The 20,232-nt window shown below is 44.8% G+C and overlaps 1 protein-coding gene across 1 annotated transcript in view; it reads left to right on the top strand.

Moving 5' to 3' along the window:
• The first annotated feature begins 1,342 nt into the window (after positions 1 to 1,342).
• LOC149360634 (complement factor B-like) overlaps positions 1,343 to 20,232 on the top strand; it is a 135,790-nt gene continuing 116,900 nt past the window's right edge. The window contains exons 1-5 of the mRNA XM_089572422.1: positions 1,343 to 1,481; positions 6,979 to 7,029; positions 15,273 to 15,467; positions 16,571 to 16,747; positions 19,885 to 20,085. Of these exons, the coding sequence (XP_089428548.1) occupies positions 1,445 to 1,481; positions 6,979 to 7,029; positions 15,273 to 15,467; positions 16,571 to 16,747; positions 19,885 to 20,085 (661 nt within the window). The 5' untranslated portion in view covers positions 1,343 to 1,444. The remainder of the gene's footprint in view (positions 1,482 to 6,978; positions 7,030 to 15,272; positions 15,468 to 16,570; positions 16,748 to 19,884; positions 20,086 to 20,232) is intronic.

The following is a 20,232-nucleotide window of genomic DNA, read 5'->3' on the forward strand; positions in this document are numbered from 1 at the left end:
ACATATCAAACACAATGTTTTCTATATGTTGTTCTTAATTAGTGGGCTTGGGCGTACTTTTATATAATATGTAGATAATATTACAGTGGAAGATTATTATTTTTATTTTTTATCTTTGGAGATAATAACACGCAATAAAGCCTAGACTCGGGGAAAACAGCCGCACTGTTTCCATCTCGGGAGTTCGCGAGACGGAATCCCTGAGTTCGCTTCTGCCGCCCTGCAGTTTTACAACTAGGCAAAAGATGGTCCATTTTACTACTCTATTTTTATATATGCATAGAGGCGGTTGTCGTGACGGGGAATCAAATGCAGGCAAGCTCTCTTCCCTAGAATGGTTGTAATCCTCCGGCCCTATTAAAAAATCAATGTTTAGCCCGCTTAAAGTTAGACTCTGGACATGAATACATGCAGAACGACCGACTGCCTTCGGCAGCACACTACTGAGAGCCGCCTAAAATGGGGGAGTAGATCTGCCGTTGAACGCCAGAACCGAAAGTGCCAGGAGCGGAGGAGTAGGCTGTAAATTTGAAGAATTCGGACATGGCACATGTATGCGCAGTGTGTAGCTGCGAAGCTCCCGGTCGATTTTGACGGAAAGCCATCATAACAAAATTCATCAAAAATTTGTGGTGTGAAGAAGATTGACACATCGCTGTCAGAAAGGGCCTTGTTAGAGAGCCGCTTCTGCGGACGTGTGATACGCCGCCAGCTTGCCTCTCTTTTTTTATTACAGGAGCATTGGTCCGGTCCCGATGTGTTAGGGCAGACCAAGACTCTAGGTTAGACACCGGTAAAACTAGAAAGTTCGAGCATAGTTGACACTGTTTGGAATTTTTAAACATGCCCAATATGGCAACTTATCGCTGACAGCGGGTCAGAGAACTAGGTAAGTTGGTGTGTGAATGGAATGTCTAACGGGGATTTTAGAGTGCGATTCGGTTAAACCACTATCCACAATCTCATTACCTCGATTCAGCATGCTAGGCCCCACATTTTGAAAAAAAAAAAAAAGGATGTGGTCCAGCAGTATCACATAAACCCAAGTCTTCTGGAGCGTGTTGAGTTGTTTCGCATTTAGACGGTCACATCCTCATTTCAGCGACTGTGCCTGATAAGTGCGCGCCTAATCAGATGACCTTTCTCCTAGCAGCCGACTGCGCGAATCGCGTCGACCAGCGGCGCAAAAAAACGTCTAAACTTTTGGCGAGACCTCTGCTGTGAAGAGGAAGCCTTTCAAAGCAGCAGCCTTGTTACACGCCCAACGGGCAATCCCTTCTGTGTATCTCGCTAGTGCTCCAGCTTCTGTAATTTGAAGCCCGTATCCGCCGGACGCGGAGAGCCCCACTCAGGCTCCGAATACCGATAAAAGCTTACATTGGCCGGTGGCGGCGTCGAGCTGTGGGGAAGGTCCGCACGTCTGCGGTCAGTCAGTCGAGCTACGATGAAGGCAACAAGAGGCAAGACGGGCACTCTTGGGCGTAAGTATTCGTATATTTTTCCGCGTTGTAAAAACTACTTTTTCCATGCTTCAAGCTTTAGGTACGTGCCCTGTATTGTAAAGCACGGTTAGAAAAAGATGTAACTTGTTCCTGCTCTTGTGGATACTTAGCTACCTAGCTTTGAATTCTGCTGGTACCGCGCAGAGCCTCGCAACAAAAAAAAAATGGGGTTCTGAGTCAGCCGGCGCGTGGTTTTATTGGTCTAGATGCGACAGATGTATTCATGACTGTTCGCCAAAAATTCAGCACTGCGTAGATATTAATAGTAGTTATACACATAGCGCTTTTATATACGCTTGTCGTAGTCTTTATTCAGCGGACTTCTTTAACTCAATCAAAACTGAAAGGCATGTCCCAAAAAGTGCTTTTTGCAACAACCGATATAAAATTACCAAGTGCAGCTGCGAATAATTTGAACGAATTTCTTCTCATGATGTGGTGCACCGTTGAAAAAATGCTACCGCTGTTCGCGGCACTTTTCTGCCAGCAACGGAGTTTTTAGAGAGATGCCTAGCTTTGAAATCTGGGTTGTTTGCGTGATCACAACATGAAGCAGCCTAGTAATAAGCTGTGGTTAGGCAAGTCCTCACAATCTGAAAGGTGTTGGCGTTTGCCGGCTACCAAAATAAATATTCGCGAGGTGTGGGTTACGCATCGCCGTATTTGAGGTGTATGCTTCGGTAAGCAGACCTAAGTGACAAAGATTGAAAAACAAGTATTCCTTTTGCCATGCCACAAGCGACAAATCGAGGCTTGACGAAGGTAAGCATGTTGCTGTAGCAAGTAGGAACACAGTGGCCATAGAGACTGTTTTAATGCTTGTGTTCTAGTCACGAGACAACGCACCGAGACCGCGTACTTTCGGAGTTAAAGCCGCCGGCACTTATTATAAAGACATTGTATTTGGGTTGGGGAAAGGTGATTTCGAGCGCATGGTGTAATAGTACCTGCATAGCATGGTACTTGTATGACACTTGGAGCGCACTTGAAAAGTGTGTTGTGGTATTATCGGTCCGGCTGCCAGGCCAGGCATAAGTTCAAGGCGTACGGGAGTACTTTGCAGCCCGCAGAAGCGCGGAGGGTCGATTTTCTAGCTAATATGATAGACAGCCTCCCGATAATAATTTAACAAATATTTCTAGTCACTAGCGTAACCATCGCCATTTTTCATTCTTTACAAAAGGGAGGGCTTTTTAAAAAGTGAAGCGCAAAGACGGGCGAGATATATCCTCAGAAATAAGTGTACCAGTCAATTATGGACGTGTGTTTGTCACTTGCGGTGTGTTTTTGTGGGAATGACAGAATACATTTCAGGTTGCGCAGAAGCTTTCCCTTCCGAATTATTAAGCTTGTCTTCTTTGCCATTTCTGTGTTATTATTAAGCTTCAGGTGTGTAGATGAAAAAGTGTAAGTGCTCTTCTATTCCCAGTTTCTTTACCTAAATTCAAGGCTTGCGCCTATTGTCGTATTGCTTCTTCCAGAGCAATAAGAGATTATGTGCAGACCTATTGCTCGAAGAAGCACAGTCTGTAATCAATAGTCTATAATCAACAACTTCATTGACTTATCTAGCGGACACATCTTAAAAAAGACAAGCTGTAGCATCTCGAAAACATTCAGCTCCAACAGAAGGTAATGCATTTATTCTGCTGCGCAACAAGCTGGTTAGGTGCGGGTTCAATACCTTCTGTGGCGTTCTCATTATGAAGGTCAAGAAATGCTAGAGACCCCTATACTGTGCAATGTAATTAAGGCTGCGATTTGGGCTAGTTGGTAACGATTCATGGTGAAAACAGCGCGGGAACGGACGACGAAAGACACAACGCAAGCAGGAAAAACTTAACAGGCTGCCCGATTAAGGTCAAGCGGTTACCCCTCCCATTTGATCTCTCGGGCATGTGGTAAACTTATTGCATGGGTGAAGAAGGGTGATAAGCCGAAACTGGAAAGAAAGAAGTTTGTGGTAGTGCCGTACACACATGGCGCAGCGCACGGGTTAAAGAATGTTGCAGGTAAATACAATGTTGACGCTGTGTTTTCAGCTCCGAGCAAACTCCACCGCGGTTGCAGGCAAGTGGAGATAAAAGCGAAGAGGGCAAACACAAAAAAGAAAACGATGGGTGGTTGTCAGATCAACCATCAGAGTCGCTTTGTCCCATGCAGGGTGGGGGTGGTATCATGCAATGTAAGTGCAATGTAATGCAATGTAAGTGCATGCAATGTAAGTGCTCTTACATGCAATGTATGTGCATTTTGACTCCCAGGCACTCGAATTTATCGGGAGTCTTACGCGTAGACTGTCTTTCTTTGGTTTATGACTTATCATTTAAGGGGGTTTAACGCAACAAAGCGATTCAGGCTATGAGGGCCGTCGTAGTGCAGGGTTCGGGGAATTTCAACCAAATGGGGTTCTTTAACCTCTACTGACATCGCGCAGTACATGGTCTCCAGAATTTCGGCTCCATTGAAATTCAGGCGCCGCGGCTGGGACCGAACCCGCGTCTTCAGGGTCAGCAGCCGAGTGCCATAATCACTAAGGCACCGCGGCGGCCATCTGAGTCGGTTTGGGAGGTTAAAGTTCATAAAACGTAAAACACACATATTAATGCGAAGAAAACATTCTGCGCTTCGTATCACGTTCTCCTATATATTGTGCATCAGTATTCTTACAGAAATATACCGGTCTCATGTTGAAATGAATTTAAGCGCACAAGAACACGCACACAAGAGGAGGAAACACACAGGAGAGGCGCTAACTTCATCTGATTTCTTCGCAGGTAAGAGGGCGAAAATATATACATAAAACGAGACATGCGCGGTAAAGAAACACATCGTCATTTCACAGTGCGTGCTCAAGAAATCTGTATTCTGCTTGCAAAAGATTAACCGACGTGTCACTCACACAGTCATGCCCCCTCTTCCTGATGTGGAAGGCTTCTAATAATTCACATGCCGTCTTATCACCGCCTCTGCCAAGTATCTTTATCTCCTTTATCTTTATCTTTATCTCCTTCAGCCGCGGCTCGCACGCTCTGCAGTTCGCACAATGGTCTGCCAAATGTGTCCCTCCACCCCTTAACGCCCGCAAATGTTCCCCCGCCCGGTCATTGACACAACGCCCAGTCTGGCCTATGTAAGCCCTACCGCAGGTCAAAGGTATCTCGTAAACGACACCGGAACAGCAGTCGACATACTTCTTTGAGTGCTTCTTCCTGCAGCCACTCTTCTTTTCCGCGCACGAAATGCGTGAGCAAAGTTGGGTGAGTTTCATCGGTGCGGAGAACACCACAGGAACGCCGTGTCGGCTTGCCACTTTCTTCACATGATGGGCAACCTTGTGAATATACGGAACCACTACCGGTTTGAACGAGTTCCTTTCTAGTACGTTCGCTTTGGCGACCACGACCTGCTTGGTTTTCCGAAGTAGGGCCTCAGCCACAGAAACAATGACCGTGCAGGGGAACCCGGCCGTAAGTTCCCGGTGTACTTGCTTATTAAAGCTACACTGCATAGCATGCGGGCACTACTTCGAGAGAGCAGAGCCCAGGCATAGGCCGGCAATAGACCTCTTGACAGTTTGCGAGTGAGCAGAATCAAAAGGTGTGCCCTCGGAGCGTACCCCAACGTACATGATCAACCCCTAGAGTAAAATTGACGTCTAAAAGCTGCAACGAACCTTGTAAAGGGAGTTCGTGCGTAAATCTCAGTCCCCTCCCGTTCTGCTGAAAGCCCTCCAGGATGCTGCGAACTGCGTCGGTGTAAGAAATGTTGTTTAGTTTTTTCAAAACAATTAGAAAATCGTCTACGTACCTAAAAACTTTCAGCACTCCCTTCCCATTAAAGCGTTTGTTGAAGCTTTTGAGGTGTGAGCTGTGGCGACAAGTTAGAAGGTGTCAAGACCAGTTGTGTGTGCTATGTTATGTGCTGGATCCTGGATGGCTTGCTGAGATTAAGCATCGTGCCATCAATCGCCTCGCGGCAAACTTGACGGAGGCCCTATGGGCACAGGCCTTAAACCAAGTGTTGCGCTCGACAGCGGCCAAGCAGAAGAAGGATTTGACGCAGAAGAATTTGACAATTATTGGTGACGTTGTTGTTCCGGAGCACGTTAGCGATATTTTGAAAAAGGGATCAAAATTCAATAAAGAACCAAGTGTCCACGCACATGAGTTTCTCGCAATGAACCGGCAGATTGCAAGAAAAGCAACGAATGAAGATCAAGAACGTTGTTTGCTTGATGGAGTGGATGAGCTGATGAAGACTAGGAGTAAGGTCACCACTAGTCGTTCCAACGACGGGTTGGGAAAAGTGGTTCTGCTTCAATCAGACAAGGAGGGAGGCGTTGTTGTGCTAGCGGAAGAGGAGTACCAGAAGAGAGCGGAAGAGGCTGTCACCAAGAACTTCAGGACAGTGAAATCTAGCGCGGCTAGAGTTAAATGTAAGGCGGCGGCCATGTGCAGGGAATTAGAGCTGAACGCCTTAGCGAATAGCATTATTGACTCTAAGTTTACTGCCCTCACTGTGTTTTTCACAGCTAAAATCCATAAGACAGATGCACCGTTTAGGTGTATAGTAAGCGAAAACGGTACATGGCAGCGCGTCCTCAGTAGGTATCTGCAGAAACAACTAGGCTCTCTACAGGTCCATGACCCCTTCACTGTAAAAAACTCGCTACAGGTTGTACGGTTTCTCGAGGGTAATTCTTCAGTTGGGTGTATGTTCTCTGTAGATGTGGAAGATCTGTTTTATTCTGTGCCCCACGAGGATTTGTTCGGTGTTGTTAGGAGCGCGATAGAAGAAATTTGGAATGACATCCCGCTGGAGGTGAAAATATCCACAGGCTTTGAATACTCAGTAAAAATATTGTACTTAGCAGTATGTAGTAATGGCATATAGTGTTTCCAATTTTCTGGTTGTTTCTTTTCTTTTTTTTGTATGATGTCTGAGATGCATTTGCACTACTTGTTCTTGTAATTCCAAGTGTGCGTAACTACGGGCCCAAATTAGCTATGGTTATGGGCCCAACATTTTTTGATGTATGATTTATGTGTTTTGTTGAACAAATGGCTGACTGACTGACTGACTGACTGACTGACTGACTGACTGACTGACATGGCCTCCTGGCCAGATTGATGCCTTGAAAAATAAACAGTCAGCGTCAATTTCAGTTTTAATGTTATATTTTAAACGGTTTCAGCCTACTCAGAGAAATTTCTTGCTTGCCTGTAAAGAATTGGCCGTTGGTCTTTTACGTCGGAAAATAAAAGCGTTGGCTTTTTTGAGGGCTGCATCTTCCATATAGGAGGTAATGCATTTGTTCTTAGTGAAAATTATGCAGAGCACCTGATAGGGCCAAAATTCGTGTGAATGTGGGCCACCTTCAGCATCTAGATGCATGTTTGGCGTTTATTGGCAATCTCTGACTTCGTCTGGTCATAAACATGACCTATAATTTCTTTTCTTTTTTGCTTTCCAGTCGCCAGCACTACAGTGGTCCTGTTGCTATTCGGCCGGAAATGCTGCGCACGTGAGAAACGTTCCGTTTGCTTTTTATTCTTTAGTGCGCGCCGCGAACGGTTTGACAAGGGTCTTTTTTCTATACGTAAAGCAGAATCATCGCCATAAGCCTAAATACCGCCACTGGAGGACCGAGGTCTTTCCCGCTGATCCCAAATCTACCCTGTCCTCAGTTGCCCTACCCTGGGAAACTTGTTGACCTCAGCCAGGAGCCTGACTCTCCACTGCCCTCTTTTGGAATCCACTCCATTGCCAAAAAGGAACGTCGGGTAGTAGCTGCTTCCAGCATCACAGGCACAGCCCTTTTCATTCGCTCTTCTTTACTTCAGCTAAGCTTTAGTTATTGTCGTTTCTTCCGTTGACCAGTATAATTTTTGCGTACCTCTGAACTTACTCCCATGACAGTCCTTTCAAAACTTCGCTGGACTTAGTTTGCTTTCAAGCTTGTTCTGTATCCTCGAAGTTTCTACCGAACACTTGGGCAGTGGGAAGATGCAACAAACACATACATTCCTTCAAAGAAATACTGGTGAGCTGCTATTCATGACCTGCGAGCGCCTTACATATCCACTCCATCCGATTGTCATGCCCTTCGCTATTTATCTCTCAGAATCCAGTTCTCCGATCAGTACGTGCAAAGGTAAATGTATTCCTTTACCAGTGTAGTCCCTCTCGCGTCACGCTTTGTCTGCTTATCAGACTCCTTCATCACGAAGCGCTAGTAAATGACAAAGATATTGGTACCAGGTCTGCCAGCGCCAGCGATGCCAAAAAGAAAAATTTCTTGGCCTAATATTGTCGGGGTGGCTTCATCCCGCTTTCGCTCCAAAGTCACTATCTGTGCCTGACTGTCTATCACAAACTGTTTTTACCGCCCTCAGCGCACAACAAACTTTAGTTTTCTTCAGATTCACAAATGAAGATGCTTGCGTTGAACGTCCCAGATGTGAACGTCCCAGATGTGTACCCTACCGCAGGGTTTCGGTTTAATTTCAGCCTTAAGGTGCTCTTTAATGTGCAGTGACATCACACAGCCCACGAGCGTGTTTGCATTTCACCTCTGCCGAATCCCAGCGGCTTGCATCGGTTCAGAGCGCCGTGGTTTCTTTTCTATTCCGAGTTGTGTTCAGAAGGCGAACACCGTAGTCACTGACCAATCGTGGCGGGACATCTTAAAGGCACAGCTAGCTGTCAGAGACGAGTGTAAAAATAATGGCATAGTGTAGTAGCTCTCACAACATGTTGGAAATAACGCGGGAAGAATGCGCACCTGAGACAGAAATTTATATTGTAAATAAGCAAAGAATAGCAGTGGTGAGTGTGCGGTACCGCCATCCTTAGTTCTTTCTTTGCGGCCGACGTGGCAGATGCCTGGAGCGCCGTGAAAGGACATACTAAACAATCCTAGACAAAAACATTGTGATTATGAAAGATTTCGCCGTAATAATCAATATATTTGAAGATCACCAGGTGTCAGTCATGCATTTTTTTGTATTAACATTATTGCTATCACCAAAAGCGTTCCCCATTGGTTTCCCATTTCAGCGTTAACGGTTAGATCAGATTGATGCAAACACTTTAAAACAACGATTTTGCTACATATCAGAAGAATGGGCCATTACATTGAATGTTTCCATCACAGTATCTTAGAGTTCCGCAGTTTTTCTTCTAATATGGTGCAGTTCTGTATCGAAAGACTTACGAGTTCTCGGTAGTTGGGTGCTACTTCGGTTGCTACCGCGTCGTTCCCATGTGGAGAGGGATATAGGGCTCCGTCCACGTAGACTGCCCTACCGCTCTTCCCTCTCATTCCTGCGATGTAATTTACTCCTCTTCGGCCTTCATGAGAGTGTAAAGACATGTTGTTGGGTATTGGAGCTACATGTACGCGAGCTCTATTGGCCAAGGGAATGTTGGTTGCAGACTGGGCTATGTGTAAATTGGCCGGGTATCCGACTCTTCGTAGGGTTTGTCTGCCCGTTTCTATTGTGAGCAGGCGTTCTGAGCAGGCGGAAAGTGTGGTCATCTTGCTATCCACTGCAGGGAATGTAAGTGTGAACACATTTCTCAGAAAACTAAGTTTCTTGGGCGTGGGAGGGATCGTGTGGAAGGAGAGATTATTGAGGCATATCACAACAGAAAAACAGGTGGTCAGTGTGTCAGCACCGCTTCCTTGTCTCTTCTTGATAATGGACTGGCGTTTTCAGACCATTGAGATTGATTTTCACGAGGCGATAGTGCCGCTCTACTTAAGCATTGGCATTCCCAATAAAAATCAGTTGGAAGTGCAGCATACGTCCTGTCGTACTTGTGTCTATTTCGTCCCCGTTTTTTCGCGCTGCTACGTTTTTTCAAGATGGATCAATACCAGCTGCCCCAAACTTCGGTTCTTTTGTTCTCTTTGGGATAGGAGAAAGGCCTCCTGAATTTCTTCAAAGGTGTTGTGGAAGCCCAGCGCGTCGAGCTTGTCGATGGTGGTGTACGATGGGGGGCCGTGCCCATTCTTGATTGATGAACGAGTGATGGCGTCAGTGCTGTGCTCGCACAGCGCACATGTGGATTCGTCGAATATATAGTTGCATGTGCGAGCCGCACACTTACAAAGACTGAGCTTAACTACTGTCTGACTGAAAAATAGTGCCTTGCCATTGTTTAGGCCCTAGGCGAGTTTCACCCTTACGTGTACGGCCGTCCTTTCAAGGTCGTTACGGATCATCAAGCCTTCTGCTGCCTTTCCTAATTGAGAGATCCTTCGACTGCGTGACTGCGACTACTTTCGACTGCTTTGGCGTTGATTTATGCAGGCCCCTTCCATATGCTGCTTCTCGCCAACGATGGGTTATTCTTGCCGTTGATCACCTCACGAGGTATACTAAAACCACCGTGCACCCTGCTGCGACAGCCCAGGATGTGTCATCCTTTCTTCACGAGGGTCAGCGTGTCAGAGGCCGCGTCTTCCTATCTCATACCATCAAAGCTCTGTTCCTCGAGTACAACGTCATCCATCGGACTTGCACTGCTCATCACCCTACGACAAACGGCCTCACTGAACGCTTGAACCGCGCTCTGGGTGACATGCTGGATTTGTACGTCGGTTCGAAAGACACGAAGTGTGACCTGATTCTCCCCTGACTTACGTTTGCGAACAATACTCCTACGAAGTCTACAACAGGGTTTTCGACTTCCTTCCTTCTTTACCGCCGACATCCCCCCGTCCCCGTCGATACAGTTCTCCCCTACCACCCGGACACATTTTAGTGCACCACTATTTCGCATGCCGCCAGGCACGCCGAAGATTGCCGCCAACTCGCCCGGTCAATCACGACAGCCACCCAATCCTTCCAAAAAACCCTCCACAGTGAAGATTCACCTGCCTAGCATCCCACCCCCCACCCTCGGTTTTCCAGACTGGTTGTTGATACTTGCGCGTATTCCACGCCTATCCTGGAACATTCTCGCTAAATATGAAAGCCCATACCACATCTTGAAGCAAAAATCTCTTGTGAACTCTATTTTTAAGCCACTCATGTCGTCTAGCGATCTCCGACACCGTGGCCACGAGAGTGTACATGTCTAGTGTCTCAAGACAAACTATGACCCCGCTGTCTCATTCACCCCTTAAACCACTAGGATATCTCCTCAAATGCCTGGGGGACATTGTAAAGAGGAAAGCTGGCATACGCGCGAGCTGCACGGCCACGGCCTAGTGCATGCTCCCCTGCTGAACTAACTGATCTCGGACTGCTGTTGGCCCTGCTCCCGTTTCGAAGCTTAAGCTATCTCAATTCTTTCCAGTTTTTTTTTGAAATTCTAATCATTCTAGCCTGTAGCCCCTACGACTGGAGAAAATTGTAGGGCGCCACATAGCAGTTATCATTGTGCGATTATGTCCGGAGTACTAATTCGCGGTCGAGGTCTTGGGTAAGTTTTTCTCCTCTACCCCTTGGCGTCCAAGCAACCGCATAATGAGTGCTGTTTTAAATTCTATATCCTTGAGGATCTGAGTGGCCTGCTCCCCGGAGCGGCCCTTCATGTGATTTCAACGTGCAGCCTGAGAGCCTGAGATCCCGACTGTCTAAGGATGCACCTGGATGGTCAGCGCTATGTCAACTTCATTAGCACTCGCAACGTGTATTACTTCGATGTACGCACAGCTTAGTAGCCTACCTCCATATCGGTAACTACCGCAGTAAAATGCCGGCCACTGGTTCGGAAGCCTCTCTTTTATAAGGATGCATAGGATTTTTTTCAAATCCATTATGCTCTAGCTTTTCTTCTTTCGATGTTGTAATTAGGATGCATATTTTGGAGGATGAGTTTAACATACATGTTCTTTCTGATCTTTGCGTGAAGATTCGCTCTGTCCATCCTCAATCATAAACTGGGGCGGAGGGGGTATTTTCTCCGTCACTCGATTAGCTTCTATCAATTAACAGTGGATGAGGGTCTGACGATTGATTCCTTCAGTCTGTCTTCCACCCTGCTGTGAATGTCGAGCCGTATGAGTCGGGCGGTTAAGGTGTGTATAGGAAGTCCCGCCCTTTCTTTTGTTGTGCTCTTGATGATTATGTCCATCGTCTCCAGATACCCCCCTTTTGAGAGAGAGAGATCTGGCATCAGATACGCGGTTCTGGATGAAGCGAAAACTTAGACTAGTTTTAATGTTTCGGTCTCTTTCATTGCGTGTTGTTTGGACGTAACGAGCCAGATTTTCCTGGTGGCTTGTTCCTTCGCATTACTTGAAGCCGTAGTCTTTGTTCGCATGGATTAGCAAGCTAATAATTAGTATCTTGAACTCTTGGTATCTGATAGTCCCCTATCGATAGTTTGATTTCTGACCTTAGACATTTTGGGGTGAAATGAGGAGGAATTCCGATTTATTGGAAAAAGAAACCCCTCAACCAACGCCAGCACTATACATGCAGCGACGCTGTGATCGTCAGCGTGGCTGTAGTGAAAAGCGGTTGTTGGCGTCAGCGATAGATGTAACCTGTACTTTTTGTTTATGCTGTTTTTAGAACCATCTTTACTGCTCTCAACTAATTGTTTAATGTAACCAACGCGCCTTGGTTAACGGAAGTGTCATTATTCCTACTGCAGGCTGCCTAGGAGTTACGACAGTCTTCGCGTCCATACAGAAGAATAGTGCAATTATACCGGTTTCATTGCGTGTCCCCGATGCCAAGGATTGTGGACGCATAAATGAATAAGGAAACAAGAGTGCATAATGGATAAAACTAAGCTTATCAATTGTTCAGATGCGTTCCTCTGCGCCAGAGCCAGTGGTTGTTTATATGGAAAAGGAGCTTGCTTTCGATTAGTGCAAAAAAAGTAAGATAAAACAAATCACGGCAGAGGTCAGAAAACTAGCTTTATTTTCAGTCCCATCTTTAGGCTTTGGGTGAAGAACTAAAAAATGATGGCGTACGTGGGTTTCTTTAAGCCCGGTTGAAGAGGTACCTAAAAAATATATTTCACTGTGCTGACAAATTGATTCACTTTTCGCAGGAAACGAATATTCTTTGGGGTTGCACAGGGAAGTATTCTAGGTCACGATCTTTGCAATATCGATATCGTAAACATTTGCTGAGAGAGTTTGTTAAATATGGCTTGATACGAGCTCCCAGTTATGTTCATGTTCTCACTTAATCAAGAATCACTAAAGCAAAAATTTTACGGCGCAACTTACACGCATGAACTTTGACAGTGACTTAAAACTTAACGTGACCTCAACAAAACTAGTCGTTTTTCAGTCATACGGAAACAAATTTCATAGTAGAAGGGCATAGTTTCTTTATTTGCAATGAGTGACGTGGTAGATTATGTTATTGCATATACTTGATTTTTCACTGGGATTGCGCCATATACCAAAGACCCGAAAAATTTCAACGGTATGGATTAAGGGGTCCGTCATACGAGAACGTAAAGTAATATCAGCGGACAGATGCTAGTTTGTTTGTTTCAATGGCTTGAGTTCACAGCGATCAAAATATCCTCATATCACGGCCGCTCAATGGAGAGCGCACAAGTGCGCCTCCATTGAGCGGCCGTGCTCATATATTCCACAAGGAAGCATTCTTGGCCCCATTTTTAGCCTCTACGTTAATGATACTGTCTTCATCAAGGAACAGGTACAATTCATTATGTTTGCTGATGATATAAGAATACTTATACCATCTGCTTCGCCAACGTATTAAAAACAATGCTATTCAAAACAATGGTTCTTATTTTCCCCCTAGAGGTACGCAGATACGTTCAAATTTTAACTTAGCTTGTAACTCTACACCTCTTGTGATTGTCAGTAGATTAAAGACTCTTGGAGTTTATATTTCTGAAGCGTTTAATGTGGTTGCCATGGAAATTTCGTCCTTAAGAACTTTACTCATAGAGTAGGATTCATTCAATACTTTGGAACATAATATATCAAATATGTTTCCAAACTGTATTTTAGAGCCCTTGTTGCATTTGCTGACTGTATTTTCTGATGCCCAACATATTGGCTTTTCCTTTTCTTGCTACACTTGTAACGGGTTCTCTGGCCTCAATCGGCTGCTGTGTTTGCCTTAATTCGGAGGGATGAGGACATCTCAAGCCTCAAATGCACGGCTATCTTCTCGGCTTCCTTTTATGACTTCTTGCAAAATAAAATACATATGGATATTTTAATCAGAGACAACTACGATGTTCTCAGCAATCATTTATGGCCAGCTCTTCCAAGCCAATTTTCCTGTATACGTTTTTAAAACGGGGTGGGAACAGCACTGAAGAAATATCTTGATCTCTGACTCCATGCCTGATTCGTATTAAGGCAAGGGCCGTTATTAAGAGACTCCTTGAGTGGTTGTAGAAGCCAAATCCGTAGCAGTGGGTAGTAGTTTGGCTGTGTGCTTTAGCAAAATTAGTTCTAACTCCAACCCAAAAAAATTTCCGTTCAAATATTGATTTAGGTTTTAAAAAGAACTACAAATTCAATATGTTATTCAGAGTTTTTAAAGCTAAATTTCAATTCAGTGTTGTATTATAACCGAAACTTTAAAATGTTTGCATTGCAGAGTCTAAAATTTAGGATAAAACACCATTTGTACCCAAATAGTGTTCCTTTTTTAAAGATTTAAATGCATAATATTTGATTCAAATTTGAATCGATATTAAAATAAAGATTAAAATTCGAGACAAAGGGATAAGAAGTATCAAGAGCTGAAATTTGAGTTGAAAAAATATTATTGAAGAGGAGAAACATTTTCTTTTTTGAAAAAAAAAAACGCCAAAATAAACAGGCCCCTTTTGTTCACAGAGCAGGCTGTGCTATTGAATCTGTGAAGAATCTTTATTCACAATGAAAAACCTTTCTTGCGCTTGAAAGTGTACGGAGACAATGTTTTGATCGCAGACAATACGATTTGTTCCTGAGCCGCACGGCAATGTCGTCTGGATAGTTTTAGTTTCGAGGCCTTGAGTGGAACACAGTTGAAAACGATCATGAATTAAGTTCGTTGAGCCGCTCGGCATATCCAACCAAATCGAGTGACGTCAAGGAGCACTTGTCCAACACAGTGTGACGTCAGCGAACATGCTGCTCGCAAGAACCAGTGCTTGAAAGCAACGCTGACGTCAACCGGAGTTTTCTAGTTCAGGCTAGTCGGTCGACCACAACGGGACGCTGCACTTGAGCGTTGGCACTGACTGGCAGCGAAACTGCCTGCATAAATTCACTTCTTAATGACTTTTAGCAATGAGCTCTCGTCTTTCGAACTCATTTTCATAATTACTATGCCCCTCAGCCTGTTTAAAGCAAAAAAACGGGTAGCCTAAAGGCTGTTGCCTCTACCTTTTAAAGCTCACTTACGGTAATTTACAAGTCGTTAATTCAGACCAATGTAGGCTCTTGTTTAATGTTTTAACTCAGGCCTAGGCTAGTCGAATCAGAATTAGTATTACTTTTCCGGTGTATAAGTATCGTCAATGGGTAGTTCCGTAAGATATTTTACACGAGTATTACATGTTCATATTCCACACCGGGCTTAGGCAATGACGCTAAACCTGTTTGCATTTTTCCTTAGTCACCTGCTTTCTCCTAACGTACGAAGAGTATATACTACGGCTGGTTACATCCTGCGCAAGCATGCTGTGCGCCAGATTAGCTCGCCGTTCCGTTTGCTGAATTCGCTTACACATTGTGCGAGAAAAATTCGATCTCAAAATGAAAGATGAGCGATGTATTTCCTGGCTCAGTTAATCCCATTTGCCTCGCAGTTCCTCAACTGACACCCTGCTCCGTTCCACCGCCGGAAATTGCCAACGGCGGCTACGTGGAGGTGAAAGAGTCGCGTCTTGCCCTATACCACTGCAATGTCAGATTCTGGCTGAAAGGGCCCAGCAACCTCACCTGTGTCCCTTACACCGACGGCAATGACACCTGGCTACCAGAACCGGGTCCTGAGTGCATTGGTAAGGCCGAACCCATAAGAAATAGTAATTCTGACAATTAATTGCTCATATGGTTATTAAGATATCTGTGGAACTTTGTCACATGACACTGTTGTGACGCAACAAAAGCAGAGCCAATTTATTGTGGTAATTGATAATAAAGTTGTGGCTCCAGCGTTTCTGGATCCTTTGCCAGGCTTCGGGGTCTCCGCTGGCGTGCTCCGTATATTTGTATTGAATACGTTCATTGCACCGGATAGCTCTACTCGAAACTCATCCCATGCTTAGCGTAAGCGCAGCTTTGCCACGCAGCGGCTTGCGGGCAGTGTTCAGTATGTTACTTGTAACTGCAACGAGTACCAGTTCCTTGCAAGGATGCCGCACTGTATTGTTTTGTGGTGCAATGCACCTGTTTGTGGCTTGCGAGAAACAGTCTTGATCCCACCATCGACACTGCAATTGCCAAAATGATTCATTATGCTCTGCAAACAAAGTTTTCTTAGTGTTGGAAATGTGCCGAAACGGGTCCCCAGAAACTGCACGACTTAGGACTATGCACGTGGCAAACGAAACGCGAATTCTGTGGTTATCGGCCATCATTTTTCTTAAGCTAGAAATGCCACTTCACGTCAGGAAACATGGCGGCAACAGCTGAAGTTGCGGCTACTCGCATCGTTCTTCCATTTGTATTCCTTTATCAGTAGTGGATGTAAGGATCAGGACGTTTCCAATTTGTCTCATATTTTGCCCACAACAGTCGGGGTACTTTTTGCGTTGCCCATTGCTTTGCAAAGATCGCGCTCAATTCGTTCGCAAATAAACTACGCCTCTGTAAAAAAAGATTTCCAATGCGGATTTCCTCGATTTCTGCTAGGCACGTGCCGCTTCCTGTAGAGTAAAATTTGACCATGCACTGTGGCCCGATACAGCCCGGATACATTTTAAAATCTAAAATTCCAGTTATCGTAAGTAGCCCAGCTCCAATGAGGCCAGCGGTGTTTGGAGACAATCACTGCTTATTCATCTATTTGCAAGCTCTCGCAATGGATCTATCAATATTCAACACCTACTTCACACTCTCTGAGGCAAGCATTTAATACCGTTTTCATCCTGTCTGCGTACAGAGTACAAGGACTGTCCACAGATAGACTTGAAGTACGGCGGCTATGACGGCGATTGTTGCGCGCCGGGTGACAACGTGACCTTTTACTGCGAAGATGAACGCTTCAACCTGTTGGGTGCGGAAGAAGCTACATGCCAAGAAAACGGCGCCTGGAGTGCGCCAATACCCACATGTGAAGGTTAGTTGGATTTCACTTTATTTTTATTTGTATCATGAAGTTTAGTTTATGCTTCATGGGGTTTGACGTCGAAGTTTAGTTTATGCTTCATGGCGTTTGACGTCGCAAAGCTACTCAGGCTGTGAGGGACGCCACAGTGGAGGGCTGTAGGTGCTGTCAACAAGCTGGGGTTCTTCAGCGTGCACTGAAATCGCACAGCCCACGGGCCTCTAGCATTAGCCTCCATCAAAATGCAACCTCCGCGGCCGGGATCCAGCCCGCGTCTTTCGGGTCAGCAGCCGAGAGCCGCAAACACTAAGTCACCGCGGTGGTGCAATAAAGACCTCTTGAAATTGCGCTTGGCATCACAACAGAGAAAATTTACAAGAGAACAGATACTCAGCGTTATATGTATAATACCAAATTATCCACGGTAGAGCAGTTGTCGGCAACGGGAAAAGGCCACGTTTGTACGTCCGTGCCGATGTTATGGCAAAGTGTCGGTTGTGTTTGAATCAGCTGCTGATATCCTGTCGTTCTCTCTGGCGGTGTTTTGTGTTGCAAACGGTCATGACATTTCTCGACTTGGTGTGACTTCAGCAAAGACGGGGCCAGTAATGGAATTGAACATCGCTTGAAGAAAGCCGAAAGGCCGTCGCGATCTTTTCGTCATAGGTGTTCCATCGTTACAGCATAGATGACGAACCGATGTGGAGAACGAAAACAATTTTGGTTGTGTTCAATATTCCACCATGTTCGGGGAATGCCTCAGATTCACCGTCATCATCCGGATTTGTCCACCTCACCAACAGGCGCCAATTTCTTCCCCAAACCTTACTGGCGTCAGCGCCCAGAAAACAGGTATTGAAGCAGCAGTGTCATCGATGACAAGGTGGGGCGTATAAAGAACATTTAGCCGCGTTGTCAAGCAGACATGCGGCGGCGACTTCGATGCAAACAGCCGTTTTCTATGGCTGGCCCACACGACCCACAAGCCACAGGGGCTCACGATAGGTGGTCTACACCGTTGTGCTAGAGTCGACACTGGTAGACAACTTAGATATCAGAACCGTGAGGCCTGTTGACGCTAATGCTTGATTCATATTGAAGCTTGAGGCAGGAGAATAGTCGCTCTACAGACGTCATAGGGAGCGCGTGTCTGCCTAGGATGACAAGTAGTTATAAGGATTGGCTCGTTAGGAGTCGTGCAGTTAGATGGACACCTGGATCTCATGTAGAAGGAGATAGGGAAGGGATGAACGTGGTAGAAATCTGATAAGCTAAAAGATTTAGCAAAAACCTATCTCTGAAAACCTATCACTGAAACCTGTCGCTAGTGCTGAATTTCGCAGTTTATGCAGCAACGTGACTGCTGTACAATACTGATCGAGTATCTTAAATGCGACCTAACCGGCAACGAAAACAAGCGACACCTAAACCTGTGGGATATTACGCTCCAAAGTGCAAACAGACTCCAATCCTTTCAGATTTTTGTTTATTTATTTACGAAATACTGCTGGCCGAAGCCCAAGCAGGAGGGGCGTACATGAAACATGAAAGCAGTTTTAGCAAGGATACATAAAAAAGCACAAAAATCGCTGTACCAGAAGTGGAATATCGTAGTAGTAGAATTATACACTAGGAAAGATACTGAGGCACTTTGTAACATTGAAAAAAAAGCGCGAAGTACAGAATTAGAGGCATGAAATTCTGCAAAACAGCAAAAAAAAAAAAATCTGGGAATCAAGCTCAGGCAGTAACAGACAGGCGTGAAATACATGCACAAAAAAAAGAAAGGCAAAAATGTTTTGTCTGTTAATCCCTGCTGTTAAACATATGTGTCTCAATCATACTCAGATAGAAGACAGTGTTGGTTAAGGTGTTCCAATGAGTTACAGTTTGAGGAAAAACGGAAGGTTGGAATCTGTTTATCCATGCAGAGTAGGCGTTAAATAAAACGAATGAGTATGATGTGTCTGCCTTGTAGTGAGCGGCGTTAAATTTAGGTTGGGGTATAGAGCTGGTTAACGCTTTGATAAGTGGTCCAAAGTTTTAGGCGTAATGACTTGCATCTTGAGGGTTTGAATTCCGTTGGATGTCATTACAGCAGATGCACAAACTGAGACCGTATAGAGAATGTATGAGGCGAACGGCTCGGCGCTCGATTCTTTCTGACGTCAGTACAGTTTACAGCGAAGGGGTCCCAGTTGATACAAGCATATTCTAATTTAGGTCGTATCAGAGAAGTACAGGCTAGGTATCTAACTTGAGACGGCGAGTCTTTTATGCTTATGACGTAGCAAACAGAGCGTTCGGAAGGCTGGAGAGGAGATATTGTTTATATGTGCATTCCAGCTGAGGTCACTTGTTATGCTCAATCCCTAATATTTCAGTTAATTAACCTCAGGGAGATAGAGGACGTTTTTTCCTCGCGACACGAGGACTGATTTGTCGAAGACTGATTTGTCGAAATAACACAACCATCTGCGAACAAACAAATTTTATGGGTTCATTAATAATTTATACGGTGTCATTAAATAATACAGAAAACCAAAGAGGCCCAAAGACGCGTTAAGTAAGCAGAAAACCATTAGATTAGAAACTGAGGAAGCCGAAGTGATTCTAATTTCAAAATAAGTTTGTCATGATGCACATGATCGAAAGCTTTACTCAAGTCTAGAAATGTTAATCAAACCTTACATGTTTTGTCAGGAATAAAAAAAAGGAATTGGAGAAGCGTTCAAAGCTGAATGACGGTGGAAAATCCTAGACAGTTTGTTCGATGTAGACAAATTATTGGCTTTTTGATGCTTATCTTTCGAACTACATAACCAGGAGTTTGAGGGACGCGCGCTCTTGGGATGACACTGTTTTCAAAAGAAAAGATACAAATTACAAATTACAAAGGAATTACAGGTTACTGCCACATGTCCAGTGCTTAAAATCATTTACTTCGTGTTTTTAATATTTAACTTGGGACCACTTGTTTCTAGCCATTCAAAGAGCTCTCTCATTTACATGTTTCGATTCGTTTAGAGCTGAATTATTTGTCTGCCAGCAACGAAAGTTCTTAGGGATGAACGGCTGGAACTGAAATAATTTGAAAATTACAGCTGGACGCACAATTTAACTTCGATATTTTTCTGTTCTTCCATCAGACACATACTGCACGGATCCAGGAGTGAGCCCGGCAGGTTACCGCTATATTGCCCTGGAAGACAAGGAGTACGATGGAGAATGCTGCCCTCCAGAGACCACTGTCTACTATGCGTGCAACGACGGTTACCATTTGGAAGGCAAGAAAGAAATCCGCTGTGGCCCTCACGCAGCCTGGACTGACAGTCGACCCATGTGCAGACGTGAGTTCCTTCCTCAGGAAAGGAAAGCTGAAAAGGCAGTTCCATTTGTTTTTTATAATGCTTGAGTTGCACATTTTTCATAGATTATAGGCCACTTTTTGCTCTTACAGGTTAGCATATAAGCTGTTTTTAGGAAGTTGTCACAAA

The sequence above is a fragment of the Amblyomma mixtum genome, chromosome 2 (genome assembly GCF_055824585.1).
Source record: "Amblyomma mixtum isolate Tamu chromosome 2, ASM5582458v1, whole genome shotgun sequence".
Lineage (NCBI taxonomy): Eukaryota > Metazoa > Arthropoda > Arachnida > Ixodida > Ixodidae > Amblyomma > Amblyomma mixtum.